Source organism: Nelumbo lutea, chromosome 5, assembly GCF_056320005.1.
Source record: "Nelumbo lutea isolate HS-2025 chromosome 5, American lotus-T2T, whole genome shotgun sequence".
Classification (NCBI taxonomy): domain Eukaryota; kingdom Viridiplantae; phylum Streptophyta; class Magnoliopsida; order Proteales; family Nelumbonaceae; genus Nelumbo; species Nelumbo lutea.
Window position 1 is genome coordinate 49576588 of NC_142688.1, and position 22581 is coordinate 49599168.

General features: G+C 39.1%; 1 protein-coding gene across 8 annotated transcripts in view; it reads right to left on the reverse strand.

The window, feature by feature from the left end:
* The window catches only part of LOC148852284 (syntaxin-81-like), a 33419-nt gene that overhangs the window by 6713 nt on the left and 4125 nt on the right, over window positions 1-22581 (reverse strand). Inside the window, exons 2-8 of one of the 8 annotated variants that reach the window (XM_088947816.1) lie at window positions 19518-19597; window positions 8614-8697; window positions 7997-8286; window positions 7793-7897; window positions 7451-7600; window positions 4863-5105; window positions 4644-4775 (exon numbers count right to left, since the gene is read on the reverse strand). In XM_088947816.1, the coding sequence (XP_088803942.1) occupies window positions 4644-4775; window positions 4863-5105; window positions 7451-7600; window positions 7793-7864 (597 nt within the window). In that variant the 5' untranslated portion in view covers window positions 7865-7897; window positions 7997-8286; window positions 8614-8697; window positions 19518-19597. Of the gene's footprint in view, window positions 1-4643; window positions 4776-4862; window positions 5106-7450; window positions 7601-7792; window positions 7898-7996; window positions 8287-8469; window positions 8543-8613; window positions 8698-19517; window positions 19637-22581 lie in introns of those variants that run through there. The other 7 variants (XM_088947815.1, XM_088947814.1, XM_088947813.1 and 4 more) reach the window with 7 other exon arrangements.

Consider the following 22581-nt stretch of genomic DNA (forward strand, 5'->3'; position numbering starts at 1 on the left):
GGCACACCTCCAAGAGAGGCACCCCACAAAATGCCCTAAGGCATATGCCAGATGCATTGATGCCTCTAAGGCGTATGCCTCATACTCCTTTTCACAGAGTGTGCTAGAGGTGTACACCTCATGCACCTCACATAAAAAAGACAAAAAAGAGAGAAAAAAATAAAGGAAAAGAAAAGAAAATATGAGTAAAGAAAGAAAAGGAAAGGGAAGGGAAGGGAATGAAAGTTTGGGCATATTCATTGTTCAACTAGTGTTATGCATCTTCATTCTTCTTAATTTAAAGGAAAAATTCCACTCTAGTATCCTGAATTTTGAGGGTAGTGTCAAGTTAGTACCCGAACTTTCAAACATGTCATTGAAGTACTCAAACTTAAAGTAAATGTCAAGTTGGTTCCTACCATTAACAGTCCGACAGTTATCTTATCATGTGATGACATGTGCAACTTAAAATTTTTCAAAATGTCAAAACAACCCTTGAAAATAAAACACTGTTCATTGTCTTCTACCTTAAGACTGAACCATAATAACACTGAGCCACAGTTGGATTACTTGATGAGAGAACAGAGGTTGTACTTAAACCAGTTATCCGCAATTTCAACTGTCGATTCAGATGCTTGCCTCACAGTAGCTCTCATACACCTTTATCTTCTCTCTGCGTCGGCACTAACGATCTCAGAATTGGGAAATCGATTCTTAGACACCAACAGTTACTGGAAATGGATTTTCGAGCCAGAGCCAGCGAACTCAGGTTGAAGTTCACAGCCTTAGACGCCGACGTTAGTGTGCTGATTCAGAGAAGAGAAACCCCAGGAAATAACATCTAGAATACAGCCAAGTTCACAGCCTTTATCTTCTCTGAGTCTCTCTGCATCGGCACTAACGATCTCAGAATTGGGAAATCGATTCTTACACACCAACAGTTACTGGAAATGGATTTCCGAGCCAGAGCCAGCGAACTCAGGTTGAAGTTCACAGCCTTAGACGCTGATGTTAGTGTGCTGATTCAAAGAAGAGAAATCCCCAAGAAATAACATCTAGAATACAGCCTAGTTCAATGTATGGTAAGCAGGGCATCAGTCCGGTGGAGGAATCAAGAAGCAGGGGCAAGCTGGGGCGTTTTTGTTGATAACCTAGGCCTTGCTAAGTATGTCAGAATGAAGGACGAGCTGGGGCGTCATCGTTCTGATGAGAGAATGATGGAGGAGAGCGGTAAGCAGGGCGTCAGTCCAGTGGAGGAATCAAGAAAAAGGGGCGAACTGGGGAGTTTTTGTTGATAACCTAGGCCTTGCTGCATATGCGGGAATCAAGGGCGAGCTGGGGTGTCATCATTCTGAAGACAGAACGATGGAGGAGAAGAAGATAAATGAACCACCATTGATGGACATTGCTGCGGTGATGGTAGCTCTACTGATGATCAACTGTGCAGAGAGGGAGTCAAGGTACCAAATGATGAGAAATATTAGAGGGAGTAAAATGAGAGGATGAGAGATGCAGAAAAATGAGGAAATGAGAGGGGGATGACCAAAACTGAGAAAACCGCCACTGCTAGGAGTTGCAGCGGCGGTAAATCGAAATGGAAGAGATGAAGAATGTCGAGGGAAGAGAAAAAAGAATGGGAGAAAGAGAGTAAGAGAGGGGGATTGGGTAGAAGCTTGCCGCTCCCAGAAGACCAGATAGGAGATCGTTGCTGCTGTTCAGAGTTTCAAGAGCTAGAGGAAATGAACAGTAACCTTTGAAAATTCAGATTTGCAAGGATTCAATCACCACTCATTTTTGCCCTAAAATTATGCACCCTGGGTCAGGGAGGGAATCAAAGGCAACCACTCATTTTTTCCCTCCCTCCTTCCCATTCTGAATAGAGGTGGGCCAAACAGTGAAAATTAGATGATAGGTGAAGGGCATTTTTGTCCTTTTATATGATACTAAACATTGGTTAACAGTTTTGGATCAACTTGACACTTTTTGAAAGCTTGGGTACTGCAGTTACACGTTTGAAGTTTGAGTACTAACTTGACACTACCCCCAAAGTTCAGGGTACTAAAGTGGAATTTTCCCTAATATAAAACAACTTTATTAAAAAGTAAATAAAAAATCCTCCTTCCTCTTCTTTCTCCTCCACTTCATTCTCATCACCCTCCTCTTAAGGAGGCTTACCCCTCCTTGTACTCAGGAAGCTTACACCTCTTCCATTCTGAACTATGGCTCGTGTCTCCAGGTAGTGGAATGCCTCACATCATGACTCCGCTATTTTAAAACATTGCTGTAGATTTTATTTCACAAAAGGTATACAAACATCACCAGGCACAACCTTCTCCTATATAATGTGTTGATTAACTTCTATACGTTTGGTGAATAGGGTTATGAGCAATATTAATTACAGCCTTCTTATCACGATATAACAACAATAGTAACTGAACAGGACACCTAATTCCTCCAATAAAGACCCAGCCACCACATTTTGTTTCTTTCTCTTCTAAGATACCATATTTCAACCCACAAAAGCACAATATCCTGAAATAGATTTCCTGTCATCTAGAGATTCAATCCAGTCAACATTAGTGTAGAATTCCCACCTTCAGATGGTCATGCACTCATGCCTCTTATACAAAATACCCTTGCCAGGACTAGCCTTCAGACAAGCAAAGACCCTCTCCACTACTGCCATATGTGATGTACGAGGAGTATGCATGTACTGGCTTACAACACTAATTGCATACAAGATATCTGAACAAGTCATACAAAGATAGGAAGTCTCCCTACAAGTCTTCAATACATGGCATGGTCCTCAAGGAGCTCCCCTTCGTAGCACAAGTCTTATGTCAAGGCTCAATATGTGTATCTACTAGCTTTACTCCCAACTTCCCCGTGCCCTTAAGTCTAGCACATACTTCTTTAAGAGATATAGATGTCATGTTTAGATCTAGCTTCCTCAATTCCAAGAAAGTACCACAGTTCCCCCAAATCCTTGATTTCAAATTTTGAGGCTATGAACTACTTAAGCTATGCAATTCCACCTATATCACTACTTGTCACCAAAATATCATCAATGTATACAATAATCAGCTCTCCGTTCTTCATGAACAGAGTATAATTTGACAGGGATTGCTCAAAACCAATTCTCTGTAATGCCTTTCTGAACCTGTCAAACCATGCATAAGGTGACTGTTTCAGGTGATACAATGCCTTCCTGAATCTACAAACCCTACAACCTTGCTTCTCAGGATAAAATCCCAGTGGTAACCATCATATACATCTCATTTAGATCACCATTCGAAAAGGCATATTTCACATCAAACTATCATAATAGCCAATCAAAATGAGCAGCTAATGATAGTAGAACACATGTAGATGGCATCTATGCAACTAGTGAAAAAGTTTCTTCATTATCAAGCCCACAAGTCTGTGTAACCCTTTGCTACCAACCAGGCCTTATACCTTTCAATACTTCCATCTAATTTATATTCATTGCGAACACCTATTTGCAACCAACAGAAGCCTTTCCTCTAGGTAATTCAGCACCTCCCACATCTCATTCTTCACTAGAGCATTCATCTCAGTTTGCATAGCTTCTCTTCACTTAGGTAATTTCATAGCCTCAGTTATAGACTTGGGAATAGGAACAAATGAAATGGAGGCCAAAAAAGAAACATTTCCAGGAGATAACTGACCATAAGACATATAAGAGGGCACACTATGAGCAGTAGAAGAAGATGATATGTATTTATTTTCCTTTTATAGAGCTATAGGGAGGTCAAGGTCAGAAACAGAAGCAGGAACATCAAATGTAGGGAGCACACTAGTACTTAGAGCATCAGTGTTCTGAGCAGGTGGAGGTACAACAAGAGTGCCTCCAAAACCCTCGTTCTCAAAGGAGATTTGGAGTGGCTATGATGAAATAGGGTCAGACACCATCCTCAATCTTGTTCCCTCGTACATCTGTGGCCATTTCTTTGGAATTGTTGAGAATATGCAAATGTTGTAAGGTTTTTTTTGGTTTTTTCTTCTTTTGTATTTGGGTGCCCAAGTAAGGCAAACTTGTACTTTTCAGCAAAACATAAAAGATTTGTCTTTGGTGTGAAACAATAATTGAGACACACCATTCAAACTCTCTTCTTCTTCTCTTCTTTTCCCTTCTTCTCTTCCCCTCTCTTTTTCTTTTGGCTTTACATTAGTCGACTTGGTATCGGAGCAACATCTGGATTCAGGGTAGACCTACTGGTGTTCGTTACCCTAGAGCCAACCTACTGTCATCAGAACACTGCCAGATGATGTCAGTAGTTAGTGTGAGTGGTGGCAACCATCCTTGAACTGATATGGTTCAAATCTCCCTGAATTTAGGGATTTTTTGGTATAGGTTTTACAGCCATGCAAAACATCTGTGATTTGTTATGATTTTTCCAAAAGAAAATTCATAGAAAATTCAGATTTGAATTTGAAACTGTTTCAGCACCTTTAATGGAGTGTTTCTCTTCCAAACCAACTTCATTTGACTTGTTTTATACAACTATTGGTTTTACATACAAGATATTTTCTTTAAATATTTGGTAGTATATTTTGATTTTCCCTCAGTGAAAATCAGTAAATTTATGGCAGAAAATGTAGACAAATAAGTTAATCCTATGAATAAGCAAACAGCTACTGACTTGTTCATACAGAAGCTCTATCTGTTGAGCCTGTTGAAGAACATGTGTGGCCATCAGATGATTCAATGCGGACATCTCCACCATTTTAGTTTCAGTTTCTTGAACAGTATCTAAAAGATTAGTCAACTCCACCTGCAGAAGTAGAGCAAGCAATTTACATAAAAGAAATGACCAGAATAAAGAAAACTTTAACCCTCAGAAGACAAATATTACAATTACCTGAAGAGCACGCGTTTCATCATCCAAGAATTGCTGCTGAACTCTTAGATGTTCAGATGGGAGCTCATCTGGCTCCTTGACCTCTGAATGATTAGATTTGGAGATAATTGGTGAATTTGAATTGGTAACCTGGTGCATTTTTCGTCTAGGTATTGCTTTATTAACAGCATCCTGGAAGCGTATGGCCCTTAGTTGGTCAAATTGAGACGTGACCGAATGAAGTTTCTCACTTAAAATCAAAACCTGAAGTTTACCAAATTAACTGTCAAGAGAAAATGTAGTATAAATGAAAACTCAGCAAATGAACTAGGAAAAGGTACTCAAACATGCTTTCCTTGAAACTGACATTAAAATTTATCAGTGTAAGTTTCAAGTGCTAGGTGATGTTTCTTTTCTTTTTTTATTTTCCCACAGTAAGACCTCATCCAAGGTACATAAGGTTACAAATCAAACATCCTTATTCTTTTTCATTAAAAAGTGAATGTATTAAAGGAAAGCAAGCCGTGATGTACAGATAATTCACCAACACTACCACCACCACCTTCATCTAAGCCTTATCCCAACTGTATGGAGCCGGGTACACAAATCCTGTTTCGCCATTCCATTCTGTTTAGAGCTATATCCATTGTTAATTATTGGCACTCTAATCATTTCTTACTACTTCAACCTATGCCCTTTTTGGTCTGTCCCTAACCCTTCTAGCCCCTTCAACTTGCAATAGATCACTTCTTACAGGTGCTGGAGAGACTATTGATACATATATGAGTAACACACAATGGAATTACTTAGGTAAGCAATATTGCAAATATAAACCAAATTGACACATTTTTCAAAGGAGCATGTTGAGGGAAGGAATTGAAGGATAAAAGCACTACTGCTTCAATAACCATATGGCAAGCAGCCAAGCACCCCTTAATCCAAAAGTGAACATGAATGGGTACCCTGGGAAAGAACTTTCTCTATTTAACAAATAATATATGGCCGCCACCCTGGACCACAAATAATTGACATGAACAATGAAGTAGGACAAGAATCAAAGTGTTATCAAACTCAAATCACATAAGACAGTCAAGCTGGTAAACATGTGACCCAGGGGGTTTTGTGTCCTAAATTTCAGACAACTTTCATGGGGTGAACAAATAAATTACTGATTAAACCAGTGACCATTGAGCATCCTGATTTTATGAATGATTAAATTTTTTTTATTTTTGATAATCAATAGAAACTTTCATTAAAGAGAGAAATAAACAAGAGATACAAGAGAAAGGCTCAAAGCAATGAGCAAATTACAACAGCTTCAGAAACAACAGCCCAAAATACAAGCAAAAACAGAGGAAGCAGGAAAAAGAAAGATCTGACAAGGGCTGTGGTTTGTACAACTGATCCAAATTTGACAAATATGCTCATGATATTGAACTGTAGATTGAACTGTAGATCTGATGTGTTCAGATAATGACAATTTTACAAACTATAAATAAAACAGATCCGTAGAAATAAAAGGGGGGAGGAAGGAAATTGGATAACCAAGGATTTGGCACCTAATAGCTTGAGGGAGTTAGGGAGTTGGCATCCTGAAGAATGTTTAGAGTCTGCACCAAACAACAAAGAAAATATTGCTCATCAATCTATATTTCATTTGCCTCCTTCAAAAGTTTAGGATACATATCTAAAATGAGATCCTACATCTTCGAACTCTTAAAACTGACTAGAATTCCTTAAAGATGTGTACTCCTTAGATACCAACTACCATGCAATTATATCCCCAGTTAATAAACTCAAAAAAAGAAAATAAACTAATAAAGAACCTCAACGGCAACTTAATGATGACTAAGATTATCATCTAAGGATAGCTCAAAGGCATATTTTTATTCTTCCAAATTTCCAGAAGTGGTGAATCTGCAAAACTTGACAGCTAAAGGTGCAAAGTGGATCTAATACAACTGCATCAGAAAGAAACTACTTCATGCATCCAACTACTACAGTGGGACCTATGAATGACATGGAGCCATGACATAATCCTTTTCTCTCTCTTTTATTTCCATGAAAGATTTTTTCCCTCCACTATTATTATTTTATTCTCTACAGGTTTACATGGTATGAAATAAAGAAGAATAAAATAAAAAAGGCACCTATTACCATGGATCAGCTGGAAGGGAAGATTGATGAAACCAATCAAAGAAGGTTAATGTGCCATTGTCTTTTGGCAATCTATTCTTCCTCCTATTACATTTTTAACTAATTTGCATAAAATCACAGAAAAAATGAGCTTATATGGTTATGCATTTTGTAAAGGGCATACAGGTGTCTATATCCCTCTTTTTGTATGCAGGCATCAATTTGAAATGCACCAATTTGAAAAAAGAAAGTTTTCAATAAAAGAATGAAAAAGAAAATTACCAATAACAATGAAGAACATATATCTTTGCACTACATTTCTACTACTTACCAATGCATATCCACTAAGGCGTTTGCAAATGAAGGAAAACGAGTTGACCAAATTAATCAAGACAGTACTAGATTCTATAAATTGAACATTCACAAGTTAAAAGATGCCAAAAGAGCACATTCAAGAGAGGCCATAACCATACCACACCATGTTTGTGGGCTACAATATCAACATGAGAATTATCGCTCCGCATGCTAAGCCATGCCTTTGACTTCCCACTTGTATCTTCATCATGTATCCTATTTTTGAGAATATCTATCTGTTCTTTGCATGTTTTTATGAAGACACTAACCTACAGAAAATGAGCATTTAGAAACAAATATGTAGTGCTTATAAGAAAAAAAAAAAATATGTAATCTTGTCTTGAAAAATAAGCAGCCATGTACTTGTTAGTAAAAGATAAATTAAACCAGCCTTTGAATGGAAATTTCAATATGGATATGGTCCGATACAAATGAGAAGAATAGGTACTATATTAACATACTTCATGCTCAATACTATCCCTTTCTTGTTCAGTGGCGCGATGTGGATCCACATAATCCTTCCAGTGCTTCATGATGAACTGTTCCAAAGTTTTGATGCTTTCGAGCTAACATATCAAAAAAAAAAGTTAGTATTACACAGATTCCTACCATGAGTTCCTTTAACTGTTAACATAAATTAATCAGAAGAAGGGTGAAAATCAGACCCCCAAAATACAGGCTGTGTAATGTAGAGGAGACTACAGATTAGATTTTCGTTCACCGTACCATAAAGTCTGGAACTCTATATTCATTTCCTCTCAGCCATAAAGCTGAGCTAGTCTCACTCAACCTTACTCCATAAAGATTTACTCGGTGCTTGGTCAGTGAATGCTTTATCTAATAAAGGAAGAGTTGTGTAATCTACTATTCCAGCAGCGATATTCTGAGCTGGTTAGAAAGGTGGTGAGGAGGGTGGGATCCTGGGTCTTGGTTGACAAGAATTTCCAGAATTCATCTGCATGGAAATTTTTAAAAATCAGTCTCATTAGAGGGTAAAGGGTATCTTTTCCCGCTTTTTTGTAATCAGCTTTGTTTAAGTATTTTGATAGTTGGGGGAATACTGTCACTGTGTGCTTGGAGCCCCTACCGATTGTTCGTTGTTGTTAATTTATCCTAAATGGCAATAAAATTACTTTACCTTCTTTAAAAAGAAATAACAATAGACCTTTTAAATGGCAAGCTGAACCAGGATTTCCAGTATGACGCATCAACTATAAAAGTAAAGTTAATATCAATGAAATGTAAAACAAGTTGAGATAACAGTTTTAAATCATGCACATACCGTTCTAAGTGCAGCTTTGGTGAAAGTTGATCTTTGGCGAGGTTTATGCATAATGAAAGATGCCAATGTAGCTGCCGTTTTTGACTGTCAAAAGTCAAATCCACAATATGGCAACACTGGTTTAGTAATTCCTCTTGGATAAGTAATAACTAAATAATTAAAATCAAAACAGACAAACCTATTTATCCCAAATATATTTATAGGAAAATTACTGTAAGCATTTTAGGGGAAAAGAAGACAACCAATAAACATTTTTACACTGTTTGTGTAATTGTATCACTACTTCACAAAAAGTTTAATCTGATAATTATTCTGGAAATTTCCCAAATTGTTCAAAATAGGAAATCAAGTGTCTCCACCATTGGTTAGAAAAGTCATATTTGAAAAGCTAATATAATGTGTAAGAAGGATAACAAATAAATAGTGCACAGTGCTATTTATTAATTTAATAAAATCCAATTTTTGTTAGTAATATCTCAGAATATTGAATTTACTTGGACCCAAGCGTCCAAACCCACATGTCTGTTTCACAATGGCATACATGCCATGGCAGGCTATATGAGAGAACAAAGACATTTTAATGATTCATGATTGTAAGTTGACTCTGTTTGATATACGACAAAAATCTTTCAAACCAAATTACCAAGATTCTGAGAAGGAAAAGATGAAAGCAACAATTAACTTGATGAACAACAAGAATATCTTCTCCTCTTAGTTATCCTAGAGTAGATGGAAGCCCGGTGACTCATAGGTAGTGATGAGTTGGATGAGAGGGAGGTGAAAATCATTGGGTTTATTGGCACTGTATCAGGGAAGCCAGGCCATTAGCTGCAAGAAAGACTATCTAGTTCCAAGGATTTGGAGATTTGCTAATAGCATAGTGGATTACTTACCTGAAAGCAGTGTTTCCAGGAATTAGTTGTATTTGGGCCTAATAAGGCTCAGCCCATACAGAAAGGCCCAGCCCACTATTCCACTACACACCAGCCAGGACCAAATGATGCCCAAGGCCTTAAACCGCCTATCAAATATGTTAAAATCTTTAGGCCACATCGATCAAGTTACTTACGATACCAAGGGCCCTTCAAATCTGGTTGCAACAGCCTATATAAGGGTTTGTTCAGGAGGAAAGGGTAGCTCAGATTCCCTCAATTATCTTACTTCTCTCTCTCTGTTTGTTCAGGAGGAAAGGGTTTCATCAAAGAAGCCCCTGTGGTGAGTAGTTCTCACCAAATTGATTTCAGAGCCATCAGTGTTCACCAAGGCCAGTGACTAGGTCAGCAGCGCCTTGTCACCCAGTTGCCTAGGTGATGAGTATTTTAAAATTAAATATATATAATATACATAAATATATATATAGAAATATAAATCCTAGGATAGTTCCCTGGGCTTCATAATAATCAGTTATCTTTAACTAGTAATTACCATAATCCTCATGAAATAAGTATAAACCCCATATCAAAAGATAGAAAATCAACATAATTATCAGAAGAAAAATAATAAAGGAAAGTAAACATACAAAGCATAGGGGTTAAGCCCTTGTTTTGGTCCTAGGAAGAAGCAAAAGATGATGATGAAGTCCTATTGATTGTTCTTGTGTGTCAATTATATAAAATCTTCAAGTTATTTCTTACTTATCAATTCAGGTTTTAAAGTCCTAAAGGGTTCAAGACTATGTCACTGACCTCTGTATCGATTGAACCCGAACAAATAAGGAAAATAATAGAAAGAAAACTAGCATAAGAATAATAATATTAATGCTACAAACCCACAATATGAAGAATTTAGTCTAATAATAGGTATTGTACTCCTATTAATAAAATAAAATAAAAATATAAAAATACTATGTGGTGCCTTAAATATAAATATGTAGGTGTTTGGGCAAGGTGACCCTCCAAGAATGCCTTATTGCCTAGGCATCATTTTGACAACCATGTCAGAAGCAGTGGATGAACGGGTAACAAAGATTGAAGGAGAGTTACAGAAGGTTACTGGAAAGGTACAAGAGATAAAGAAGGCCATTACAGCAATGTCCAACTAGTATGAGCATCAATGACAAAAGGCCAACCCAAGGCATTAATTGAAGGCAAATGAGAATCCCTTCTATTAAGCAAAAGTGGGTTTCCCCCTCTTCTCCAAAGACAACCCCGTCTCATGGATTTTCAAGGCCAAGTGATTCTTCAAATACAATGACATCCTTGGCCACCAACGAGTTGCAGTTGCTACTGTCCATATGGAAGGGGAGGCAAATTAGGCGATATTTTGGTACTAATGGTATCATCGAACTCATCCCCAATTGTCGTCATCAGATTGCTTAGAAGCTCTATGTTCTAAATTTGACCTGTCCAACTATGAGGATTTCAATGAGTAACTCTCGAAGCTACGGTAGCATGGTTCGGTGAAAGAGTATCAAAACAAGTTTGAGAAGTTAACCTCTTACATTTTCAACTAGTCAGAGAAGGCACTCATCAGCCGTTTTGGAGGGCTCCAGGAGGGCACTTGGTTAGAAGTCAGCGCGTTGCAACCGGCCACGGTTATGGCTGTTGCAAGCCTAGTCCGATTACAAGAAGAACGATTTAATTGATTGAAGAGACTAGCAGTAGCATGAACCCATCCTCAAATCACCACCTTAACCATACCTAAAATGAGTGGGCGCAAAGCCAATCAAGCCAGATCCCAACTTCCATTGAATGCCTAAAGAAGCTAAGTTGGTTAAAGATGCAGGCCCATAGAAAGTGTGGGCTCAGCTACAACTGTGACGAGAAGTTCTCTCCCGATAAATGTAAGAAGTTGTCTTGTACATGGATGACGAAGAAGATGAGCCAACTGATCTCGAACAACAAGCCGATATCAACTCAGAAGACGAGGAAGAGGCTCCAGAGATATAATTGCAAGCTTTTACCGACCTAACTATGTCGAGGATGATGAGGATGGAAGGTAAGCTCAAGAACCTAAAATCCTTCACCCTAGCTGCACCTACAACCTTTGGAATCAAAGCAATGAAGGTAGCATTTGCAAACATTTCAATTTTCCTCTTCATCCAAAGTTCCCTAAACATCTCAAGTAGATCCTTTTTTGTGATATTCCAAGGCATCTTATAGAAAGCAATATTGAATCAATCTGGTCCAGGCACCTATCTTCTTTCATTTTCACATTCGACACTTCATCTTCCTCAAAATCTCTTTCTAATGATGCTTTCAGCTCCCTATCTAGTTGCGGAAAATCCAGCTCCCCTAAGTGATAAAATCTACTAGGCATGGCTTTAAAAAGATTCCAATTGAAAAACAGCCCACTTGATGTATGGAACTGTTTGAGATTAGATGCAAACCAGAAAATGAACAAACAGGAGAAGAAGAGAAGAGAGAGCTGGCGGTAATGAGTGTTAGAGAGTAAGAAGTTCGAACATAACTTATCTCTAACACTCTAAACATCTTATTAATAAGTTAATCTTTGACAAATTACAGAGAGGCCCTTGAGTGAGTAGGAAAATACAAAAAACAGAATATTACAGAGTATGAGAAACATAACATAACATGAAATGACAGTCTATGGGCCATTCGGCCCATCTTCTCTACACTCCCCCTCAAGCTGAGCATAGATGTTAATCATGCCCAGCTTGCTAGTGTCATGTTGAAGCCTTGCCTTGGAAATGCCCTTGGTGAGAAAATCTGCCAGTTGTCCTTCAGAAGTAATGAATGGAAGACACACTTCACCGGAGGAGACTCTTTCACGAATAAAGTGTCTATCAACCTCAATATGTTTGGTTCTATCATGTTGTACCGGGTTGTGAGCAATGTTGATGGCAGCCTGATTATCACAGTACAACATCATGGGTTTGTCATGATCTACCCCAAGTTCTTCCATTAAGGACCTTAGCCACAATAATTCCGAGACTCCATGTGCCATGGCTCTATATTCTGCTTCTGCGGAGGATCGAGCCACAACTGTTTGTTTCTTACACCTCCAAGAGACAACATTACCAGCCACCAGACTGCAATACCCTGAAGTAGATCTTCTATCATCAATATTTCCAGCCCAATCAGCATCAGTATAGGCTTCAAATTTCAGATGACCATGTTTGGCAAATAGAATTCCTTTTCCTGGAGAGCCTTTCAGATAGTACAAAATCCGTTCTGCTGCTGCCATATGGGTATCTCTAGGAGCATGCATGAACTGGCTAATGCAACTGACAGCATACGCGATATCTGGCCTAGTCATGCCCAGGTACAAAAGCTTCCCAAGAAGTCTCTGAAAGACCCCTTTGTCTTCCAACAAAGTTCCATCCGAAGCTGAAAGTTTGTGGCTCATATCAATAGGAGTTGCAGCTGGTCTTGCACCCAATTTTCCAGTTTCAGACAACAAATCAAGGACATATTTCCTCTGGGAAATAAGAATCCCATCCCTGGATCTGGCAACTTCTATGCCAAGGAAATATCTCAACTCCCCCAGATCCTTAATCTCAAATTCTGTACGGAGGAAAGACTTAAGGCCCAGAATGCCAGAGGCATCATCACCAGTCACTATAATGTCATCAACATACACAATGAGATACACTGCTAGAGACCCACTTTTCTTCACAAAAAGAGTATGATCTGACTGTGTCTGAACATAGCCGAATTTAACAAGTGCAGCTCTAAATCTCTCAAACCAGGCTCTAGGAGATTGTTTGAGGCCATAAAGAGATTTCTTCAGTTTACATACCTTTCCTTGCATATCTTTCCCATACATTCCTGGAGGAAGACACATGTAGACCTCCTCATGTAAGTCACCATTCAGAAATGCATTCTTTACATCTAACTGATAGAGAGGCCAATCAAAGTGAGCTGCCAGAGATAAAAGAACCCTCACAGATGTCATCTTAGCAACAGGGGCAAAAGTCTCCAGATAGTCAATCCCATATGTCTGTGTGTAGCCCTTTGCAACAAGTCTGGCCTTGTACCTCTCAATAGTCCCATCTGCCCTGTATTTAATGGTAAAAACCCACTTGCATCCAACTGGATCCTTCCCTTCAGGCAAATCCACCACCTCCCAAGTACCATTTTCATGTAGAGCATCCATTTCAGCCTGCATGGCATCTCTCCATTCTGGAATCCCAAGAGCTTCTGATATAGACCTAGGAATGGGGTTAGAAGCAACTGAAGAGAGGTAGGCACAATATGAAGGGGAAAGTAGGTCATAAGAAAGGTGTTTGGAAATGCAGTGTGCAGTACACTTCCGCTTTCCTTTCCTAACAAAAATGGGGACATCAAGATCTAGGAAGGGGGATTCCAAGGGAGCTGAAGCAATACCTGTTATCTCATCTGTGATTGGGAGGGTATGAGCCTCATCTGTTGTAAGGGAAACCACTTGCTCATTCCTGGATCTCTACCTTTGATACACTTTGAGATTATGGGTAGGACGAGGAGGTAAAGAAATAGGAGCACTAGGACAAGAGGAATGAAGTGGCTGATCCTCCTTTGATTCATTTTGTGAGGATACAGATTTGTCAAGAGACTGAACTGGAATAGGAAGGGGAAGAGCAAAAACTTGTGACAGACTCTCCCCCTGTTGACAATGTCCTTCCTAAGAGGAACCATAAAAAGGAGAAAGTTCATCAAAGGTAACATCCATAGAGACATGTCTGGTGCCAGTCTTTGGATCAAAACAACAATAACCCTTTTGTGTGGGGGAGTAACCGAGGAAGATGCATTTGTGGGCTTTTAGTTCAAACTTGTGTCTCTGCACACTTGGAATGTGAACATAACAGGTACAACCAAACACACGAAGAGGAATTGGGAAGAGATCCTTATCTGGATGAAGAAGACTGAAGGGGGATTTAAACCCTAAAACCCTAGATGGCATACGGTTTATGAGATAGGTAGCAGTAAGTACAGCATCACCCCAAAATCTTGTGGGAACATGTGAGGCAAATAAAAGGCTCCTTGCAACTTCAACAATATGTCTATTTTTTCTCTCAGCAACTCCATTTTGTTCAGGGGTTCTAACACAGGAGCTTTGGTGAATAACCCCCATGTCAGAGAGATACAAGGATAACCTCTTCTCAAAATACTCTTTTGCATTGTCAGATCTGAAAACCTTAATTCTGGTACCAAATTGAGTCAAAACAAGCTCATGAAATTGCCTCACAAGTCTCGGGACTTCGTCTCGGGATTTCATTAAGTATATCCAAGTGAATCTAGAAAAGTCATCAATGAACAAGATAAAGTATTTGTAGCCCCCCATAGAGGATAAGTGGTAAGGCCCCCACACATCAGAGTGTACAATATGAAAAAGAAAAGAGGATCTTTTATTGCTCACAGGGTAATTTTTTCTACAATGCTTTGACAACTGACATGACTCACAATTGAGACTGGACACACTGACTCCCTTAAACAGTTTGGGAAGCAACTGACTTAAAGCAGAAAAAGGTAAATGACCCAACCGACAATGACTCAACATAATTTGACTGACTGACTCTGAAGAAGTAGAACCAAAAGCAGCATTCTTGGGATGATCAAAGCATTGGCCAGGGGTGTCGAGCAAGTATATTCCATTCGCTTCATGGCCACTCCCAATCACCTTCCGAGACTTCAGGTCCTAAAACACACAGTGAGAAGGGAAAAAGGTTACACAACAATTCAATGACTTGGTCAAGCTACTTACAGATAACAAGTTGGTATTTAACTTAGGTACATGAAGAGTGGAAGATAAAAGTAAAGAGCCTGTAGGCTTGACAGTTCCCTTGCCAGAAATGGGGGCAAGAGAACCATCAGCTAAGGTGATTTTGTCACGACCAGGAAGCAAATCATATGACACAAACAAAGTGGAAAGGTTGGTCATGTGATCAGAAGCACCTGAGTCAATGATCCAAGGGGTCTTGGGATTACCTGAGGTAGATGCATGGTTAGCAGAAGCCCTTATACCTGAGTGAGCAAATGCAGAGGTGGCTGGACTTCCAGAAGGGTTGGATGATGAAGTTACACCTTCAAGTTGGCTGATCATCCTTCCAAACTTCTCATAATCAGCTTTCATGGCTTCCAATTGTGCACTTGCAAACTCAAACTCTGTATCTGTACTTGTGGTTGTATGTGCACTTCCTGTCTTTCTACCGTCATTCTTCTTCTGGAATCGGATAGGGACAAGACTGGGATGCAATTTCCAGCACTTGTCCTTAGTGTGTTTCGGCTTCTTGCAATATTCACACACCACCTCCTTCTTTCCTGTGCCACTGGGGGCTCCTGTAACCCCTTTGGGTTTGATTCCCATATTTGCAAAATGATCATTGATACTGACCCCTTGAACCTGCACTTGCCTCCTGCTTTCTTCACTGCTGACCAAAGCATATGCTTGAGACAATGAAACATCTTCCTTGGACAAGATGTTTTGCTTTGCAATGTCATATTCAGAATTCAGCCCTGTCAAGAACTCAAAGACCCTATTCCTTTCAACCAATTTCCTATATGTTTCAGCATCCTTAGGGGTATCCCATGTCACGGCCTCTATCAAATCAATCTCTTGCCATATAGATTTTAGGGCTGAGAAGTATGCTGCAAGTGACTTCTCCCCCTGTCTTAGATTCTTCACATCACTTCTCAGTTTGTAAACTCTGGCAACATTCAACTTCTGGGAGTAAGTTTCTGCAACACCATCCCAGATTTCTTTAGCCGAGTTCATCCACAAGTAATGTTGGCTAATCTGTGGCTGCATTGAGTTCACAAGCCACCCAATCACTGTGTAATTCTCCTGCACCCATTTCTCATAAGAGGGATCCTCCTCTGGGGGAGCTTTCTTGCTCCCAGAGATAAACCCCCACTTTCCTCTACTGCAAATATGAATTTTTACGGATTGTGACCAGGCCAAATAATTGGTTCCATCCAATTTAACTGTAGTTACAGCCAACAAGGAATCAGTTGTAGTTCCCAAATTATGTCCATATTCAGCAGTGCTCTTGTTCTCAATTTCTGAGAAGTCCATTATGTAACAACTTCAATTAGGGTTTCGGTAGGCCTTTAAAAGTGATCTGATTTCAAAGAACTCAGATTGAGTTGAAACAATAGCAAACACAACAACACACAAACTCAGTTCAGAACTGACAGCCGTGAGAACCAAGTTCGGTGGCAGCACTTTCAAAAAGGAGAAACTCTGATTCAGCCTTCAAGGAACAATCAGTAGGCCTCCAAACAATATGTATTCTTGGTTCCCAACAATAATTTCCCAAAGAGAACAAAGAAAACAGTCCACAGTACCTAAGAGGACTTTTTACAAACACTATGTATGCAACAGTCAACACTTCACTGTTAACAAGCAGAAATCACTTCAAGAACACTTTGTCTAAGTCCAAGAAGCAGCTGAACTAAAGTAGAGGCTTGTACCACTCAATTTAGATCAGTTTTTTTGGCAGTTTGGAAGCCCAATAACAGCCGAATGGAGGTGTTTTGAATGCTTTAACAGTCCTCCCAAATAACAAAAAATAACTCAGCAAAGAACTGAGAAAAGACTTACAGCAAGAGAGTCTCTGGTTTGAACTATAAACCAGGCCGAACACTTGTTCTCTAAGATAACTTCGAAAGTCCTTTTCTCTGATTTCAAATCAGGCCAAACAACTTGCTCTCTGATTCTTCCTGGTCACCGAACCCTTCTCCAAGTGTATAGAAACTTGGGCACCCTCCAATGACCTCCAAGAACCAGGCGGATGACTGTAAACTTTCAGCCCTAGAACCTCCTCATGTAGTTGGCTGAACTAGAACCACATGAGGGACACGCCAAGCAATGGCCCGCTCTGATACCAAGTTGAAAAACAGCCCACTTGATGTATGGAACTGTTTGAGATTACATGCAAACCAGAAAATGAACAAATAGGAGAAGAAGAGAAGAGAGAGCTGGCGGCAATGAGTGTTAGAGAGTAAGAAGTTCGAACATAACTTATCTCTAACACTCTAAACATCTTATTAATAAGTTAATCTTTGACAAATTACAGAGAGGCCCTTGAGTGAGCAGGAAAATACAAAAAATAGAATATTACAGAGTATAGGCCCAGAATAAGGCCCACAACAGAGAGAAACATAACATAACATGAAATGACAGTCTATGGACCATTCGGCCCATCTTCTCTACAATTCCCATAGAATTTGCAAATTTCTTCAACTATTTCCTGCTGGTCCTCAATAACCCGACTCCTCCTAATCTCAATATTGGATTTTCCCTCCTAATCTACTAGGCGTGACAAAATCCCCTCTACAAGGGTAGATTTGTGTCACCTGCCTCCTCACCAGTATTAAATCAGCTCATCCAACTCTTCCATGATTAGCAACCGGAGGACATTCTGGTATCCTCAGAACCTACAAATGGCTATCTTCCCATTTCTATTGGCTGGGTATGAGAAAGATGTTCCAGGATTGGGTTGCTCAATGTACAATTTGCCAGAAATACAAACGACTCTCAAAAACCTGCCAGATTATTGCAACCTTTACCTATACTAGACAAGGTTTGGAATGAGGAGAGTTTGGAATTCATCACTGGACTGCCAATCTCTACGAGGGAATCTGTCATCATGGTCGTCGTAGACCAACTTACCAAATATAGCTACTTTGTGGCTTTATCCCATCCATTTATTACAGCCCTGGTGGCAAGACACTTTATACAGAAGGTGACACGGTTGCATGGCACTCCCCAGTCCATCCTCTCAAACCAGGACCCCACCTTCATGAGTGGCTTTTGGACTGGATGCTTCAAGGCCCAAGGCAGTAAGCTCTTACATTCCACCAGCCTATCACCCACAAACTGATGGTCAGACGTAGGTTATTAACCGTTGCTTGGAGAGATATCAAGATGTTTTGCAAGAGAGAAACTGAGGCAGTGGGCATGTTCACTACCTTGGGCCAATCTATGGTACTACTCTACCTATCATGTTTCCACAAGGATGACTCCATTTCAGGCTTTATATGGGTGGAACCCTCCATCCATCCTACCCTATGAGAAGGGATCCACGGTGGTGGCTAAAGTGAATGAACAGCTGATCAACAACTGATGAAGGCCCATTATGACAAGCATCACTGACACTTGGAGTTCCAGGTTGGCGACTGGGTTTACCCGAAACTCCAGTCCTATCCCCAATTATCCATAGCCAAAAGAATGTGGCAGATGTTTTCCCTGAAGTATTTTGGCCCATTTTGCATCACTGAGTGTATAGGGGCAGTGGCCAATCAACTAAAGCTACCAGACACTTCCTGCACCCTGTCTTTCACATTTCACTTCTGAAGAAGGCCCTCCCACCCATAGCTACTGTCAGTCAGACCCAGCATCAATTTACTGAAGAAGGCCAGCCCAGGCACTCCTTGACCAGCACGGGGTATGTGCAGGAAACACATTAGTCCAGGAGGTACTAGTAGAATGGACCCACTTGCCATGGGAGGAAGCTACATGGGAACACTCACCCCCTTGTAGGTCGGTTTCCCTCAAACTTATCTCTTTTCTCTCTCTGTTTATTCAGGAGGACATGGCTCCCTCGAAGAAGCCCCTGTGGTGAGCAGTTCTCACCAGGTCCCTTCCCTACTAGATTAAGGTAGCTCTTTCCTCTTTTTTGTGGCTCAGCTTATGTGATGAGTGACAGCCTTCAGGTCATCTAATTTCCTTGTATCTATTCTAACACTCTCTTTTTTCTACAAAACAAGAGAAAGCATCTCTCTAAATATGTATCATCTGCATAATATTGAAAAAAAACAAAAAAAGAAAATGCCATGTACATAGATCTAAAATAAATAAATTCAGAATAACCAAGTGTAAATTTTAATACTGTTGTTCAAGATTTCCATTAAAATTTACTTTCATTCCAGTATAACTGACAAATTTGCATCTCTTAAAGTTGCAAGTCATTCCAACCACAGAAACACACCCAAAAAAATATGGTTTTCACAGTAGTAACAAACCTCATTATATCCTAGAGAAAGAGCAATAGAGCGAACAGTGTCCTTAAAATCCTCAGTTCTGTCTCTACTTCTTGCCATGCCTTCATGGTTCAACAATAAGCATCTTTAGCATGAATCCTTGAAACAACAGGTGTAAAAGTCAAAGAAAAGATAGCTAATCACTCAGGGGAAACAACAGAATAGAAAAAATAAAGATTTTTCACAATTGCTAGATATAACTATCATTAGAGTGAAGATGCTAATGGAATTATAAAATTAGCACTAGGGTAGAATTACAAATAATATTGGCTAACTCCCGGTTAATTCATTTTGACTTTGAGTAGAAGAAAGTGAGAGAAAAGATAAAAAAAATCATGAAATCATTCAAAACCACTCTTTTTCATTCATTCTTTCTTGCTTGCTTGCTTTGCCCGCTTGCTTTTGGTTAAGTAATAAAAAAATATGAACTATGAAAATGTGAAAAACGGCTTTAAAGCTTTTGTTATACAATATCTACAGTTCAGCTCCTGAAACAGAAAACCAATTAAAAAACAGAATTCCTCTGGTAAACTCATTTAAGTCTTCCAGAGGTGCACAAATGCATCAAAAACTTTTTGCAGACCTTTTTGGTTCATCTCTTTTCAAAGCAGTCTATAGAGGAGCATAAGACTTCCCAAAAGACTGAGACCACATGGCAAAAGAAAAAAAATGGTCCAACAATTCCTGAAAGTTTGGTTGAGCATATTTTATAACAACACAGGAACATCTATGTGCATATGCAGAATGGATCAGAATGTTGAGCAATCAAGAGACAGTATGTCCAAAAATTTTATGTGGCAGAAATGTGTATACCGAGATGGATGGGTGGAAAAACAAGAAAGGATAGGGTCAAAAAGATCATAAATGAAGTCGTTTGAAGGAAATTAGAAGTATCTCCAATAGGTGACAAAGATGGTTTGGTCACATGCATACAAGACCATTGACAACACCTGTAAGTAATCTGTTGCAAGTAGAAGGGGATAGAGGGGCAAAGGGTAGACCAAAAAGGGCATGGGTTGAAGTGGTAAAAAATGATTTAAGCACTCATAATTTAACAAAGGATATGCCATTAAACAGAACAGAACAGCAAAACAGGATTCATATAGCCAACCCCATATAGTTGGGACAAGGATGATGATATTGTTAATCATAACCTCCCTCTCCCCCTCTAAATACAAAAGAACTAATAAAACAACATGCTTAAAACAAAAAATTGAGCATTAAGTACAAAAGGTTTACTGAGGAAAAGGTCTCATCCTAGGACATAAAAACCAGATATAATTATAGAGATTTGAACAGAAAGTACAAAAAAGATAAAATTAAAAAAAAAAATAGAAACAGCAGTTTCATGTATGTTGTTCCAGTGTTGAAGGGCATTATAATGCTTTCAGTAAGCATTCCTAAACTTGACTAGATTAGAAGTTGGAGAATCCAGGATATATTTTTGGGAAGATGATTGGAGCAAATTGACAGACTTCGTGATCGGTTGCCTAGGCTTTACAGGTAAGTTAGAAGAAGACAAGTAAATGCCTTGAAATCAGAAATGTTAAAAGTTATTTGAAGTCCAAAATTCAGAACACCAATTGATTCATGGTGAGGACCTGATCGTAGCTGGGTGACCATTTGGTTCATGTTGCCTGCTGCTGTCATTTGGACCATATGAATGGAAAGAAACAGAAGAATATTTGAAAATAAATCATCTCAGACTAATGAAATAATCCGAAATATGGCTACAAAGATCTTTTCCTGGGCAGAAGCTTCAAATCTTTCTACAGATTCACTATTTTGCAACTGGCACACTTTTTTTCTTTTGAATACTGTGGAATAGGAGATTCTCCCATTGTCCTCAATAGTGCAATTATACTTTGCCTATTCTCAAAAATAAATTAAGAAAACCATTGCAGGAGAAAGACGTGGATGAATGTTTGTTTCTGCTTGAAAAGCTTGAAAAACAAATAATTTCTCCAAGAAAAATAGATGCTACATGGCGGAAGGAATGTAATAATGGTCAATTGACAGTGAAGTCAAATTCTAATGCGTAACCAGGTGGATAGAACTGAATTAAAAGGAATTTGTGGAAACCCAATACCTCCTATGATGGAAAGACGTGTGACTGGTAGCTATTGTTGAGGATTTGCTCTTAGTAGTTACTATTATTTATTTATTTATTTGTTATTAGTTGCTGTTATTGGACCCAAGGCCCATTAGTTCAGTGTTGTTTTTAATTTCTTTATTGATGTGTTAGCAGTAGTCATCCTATTAAGGGTATATTAGACATTGCATCTCTTTTTATTCTTAAGTATAAACTTCTCTTCCCATTCTCTCATCTTCTCCTTCTTCTCTCAGGAATCCTTCTTCTACCTCTTTTCTCTTAATTCTTAAATCTTTTTTTTATTTCTGTTCTTTTCTACTTGGTATTAGAGCATTCTTTAGAGATTCTTGGAATTGATCCATGCAGTCCTAGATCAGCCAACTGTGTGGAGGAGTAAATGATACAAATATGGAATCAAAGGAAGAAATGGAAGATGAGGTCAAATAGTTGCCTTGCAAAGTGCATCATCAACCGGAAAAGAAGTGACTGTTTGACCAGTCAAATGCTGTTTGATTTTATGAAATTTGGTGGCATTAAAGTACACTTACGGCACTCCAATATTGTAGAATTTCAGCTCAATCAAGCATGTGAAAGTGTCCCTTCTAGAGAATTTAAGTTGGTTGGATTTTGTGTTCTACAAGCCATCGTCAGAGTCTTAGTCAACAAGTTGACCAGTATTTATAGTAATTTTCGTCATTACCATTTCTAGTAAAAGATGAATTACTATTTTTAGTAACTTTGGATTTCTTATACTTAGTGGAATTGGGGAGTTATAGTGTGCCCTAGTTTGAAAGGGAAGTGTTCTGTTGAGAGGAAGCCTGAAGAAACTTTTCATACTCATAGATTGTGCGCGATCTGGTTGCTCCTAGCTGGAGGGCAGCTAGGATGTCGGTTGCTTAGCTGGTCGGTTGAACTACAAGGAGAGAAAGACTCAGAGAATCTGGAGTGGCTTAC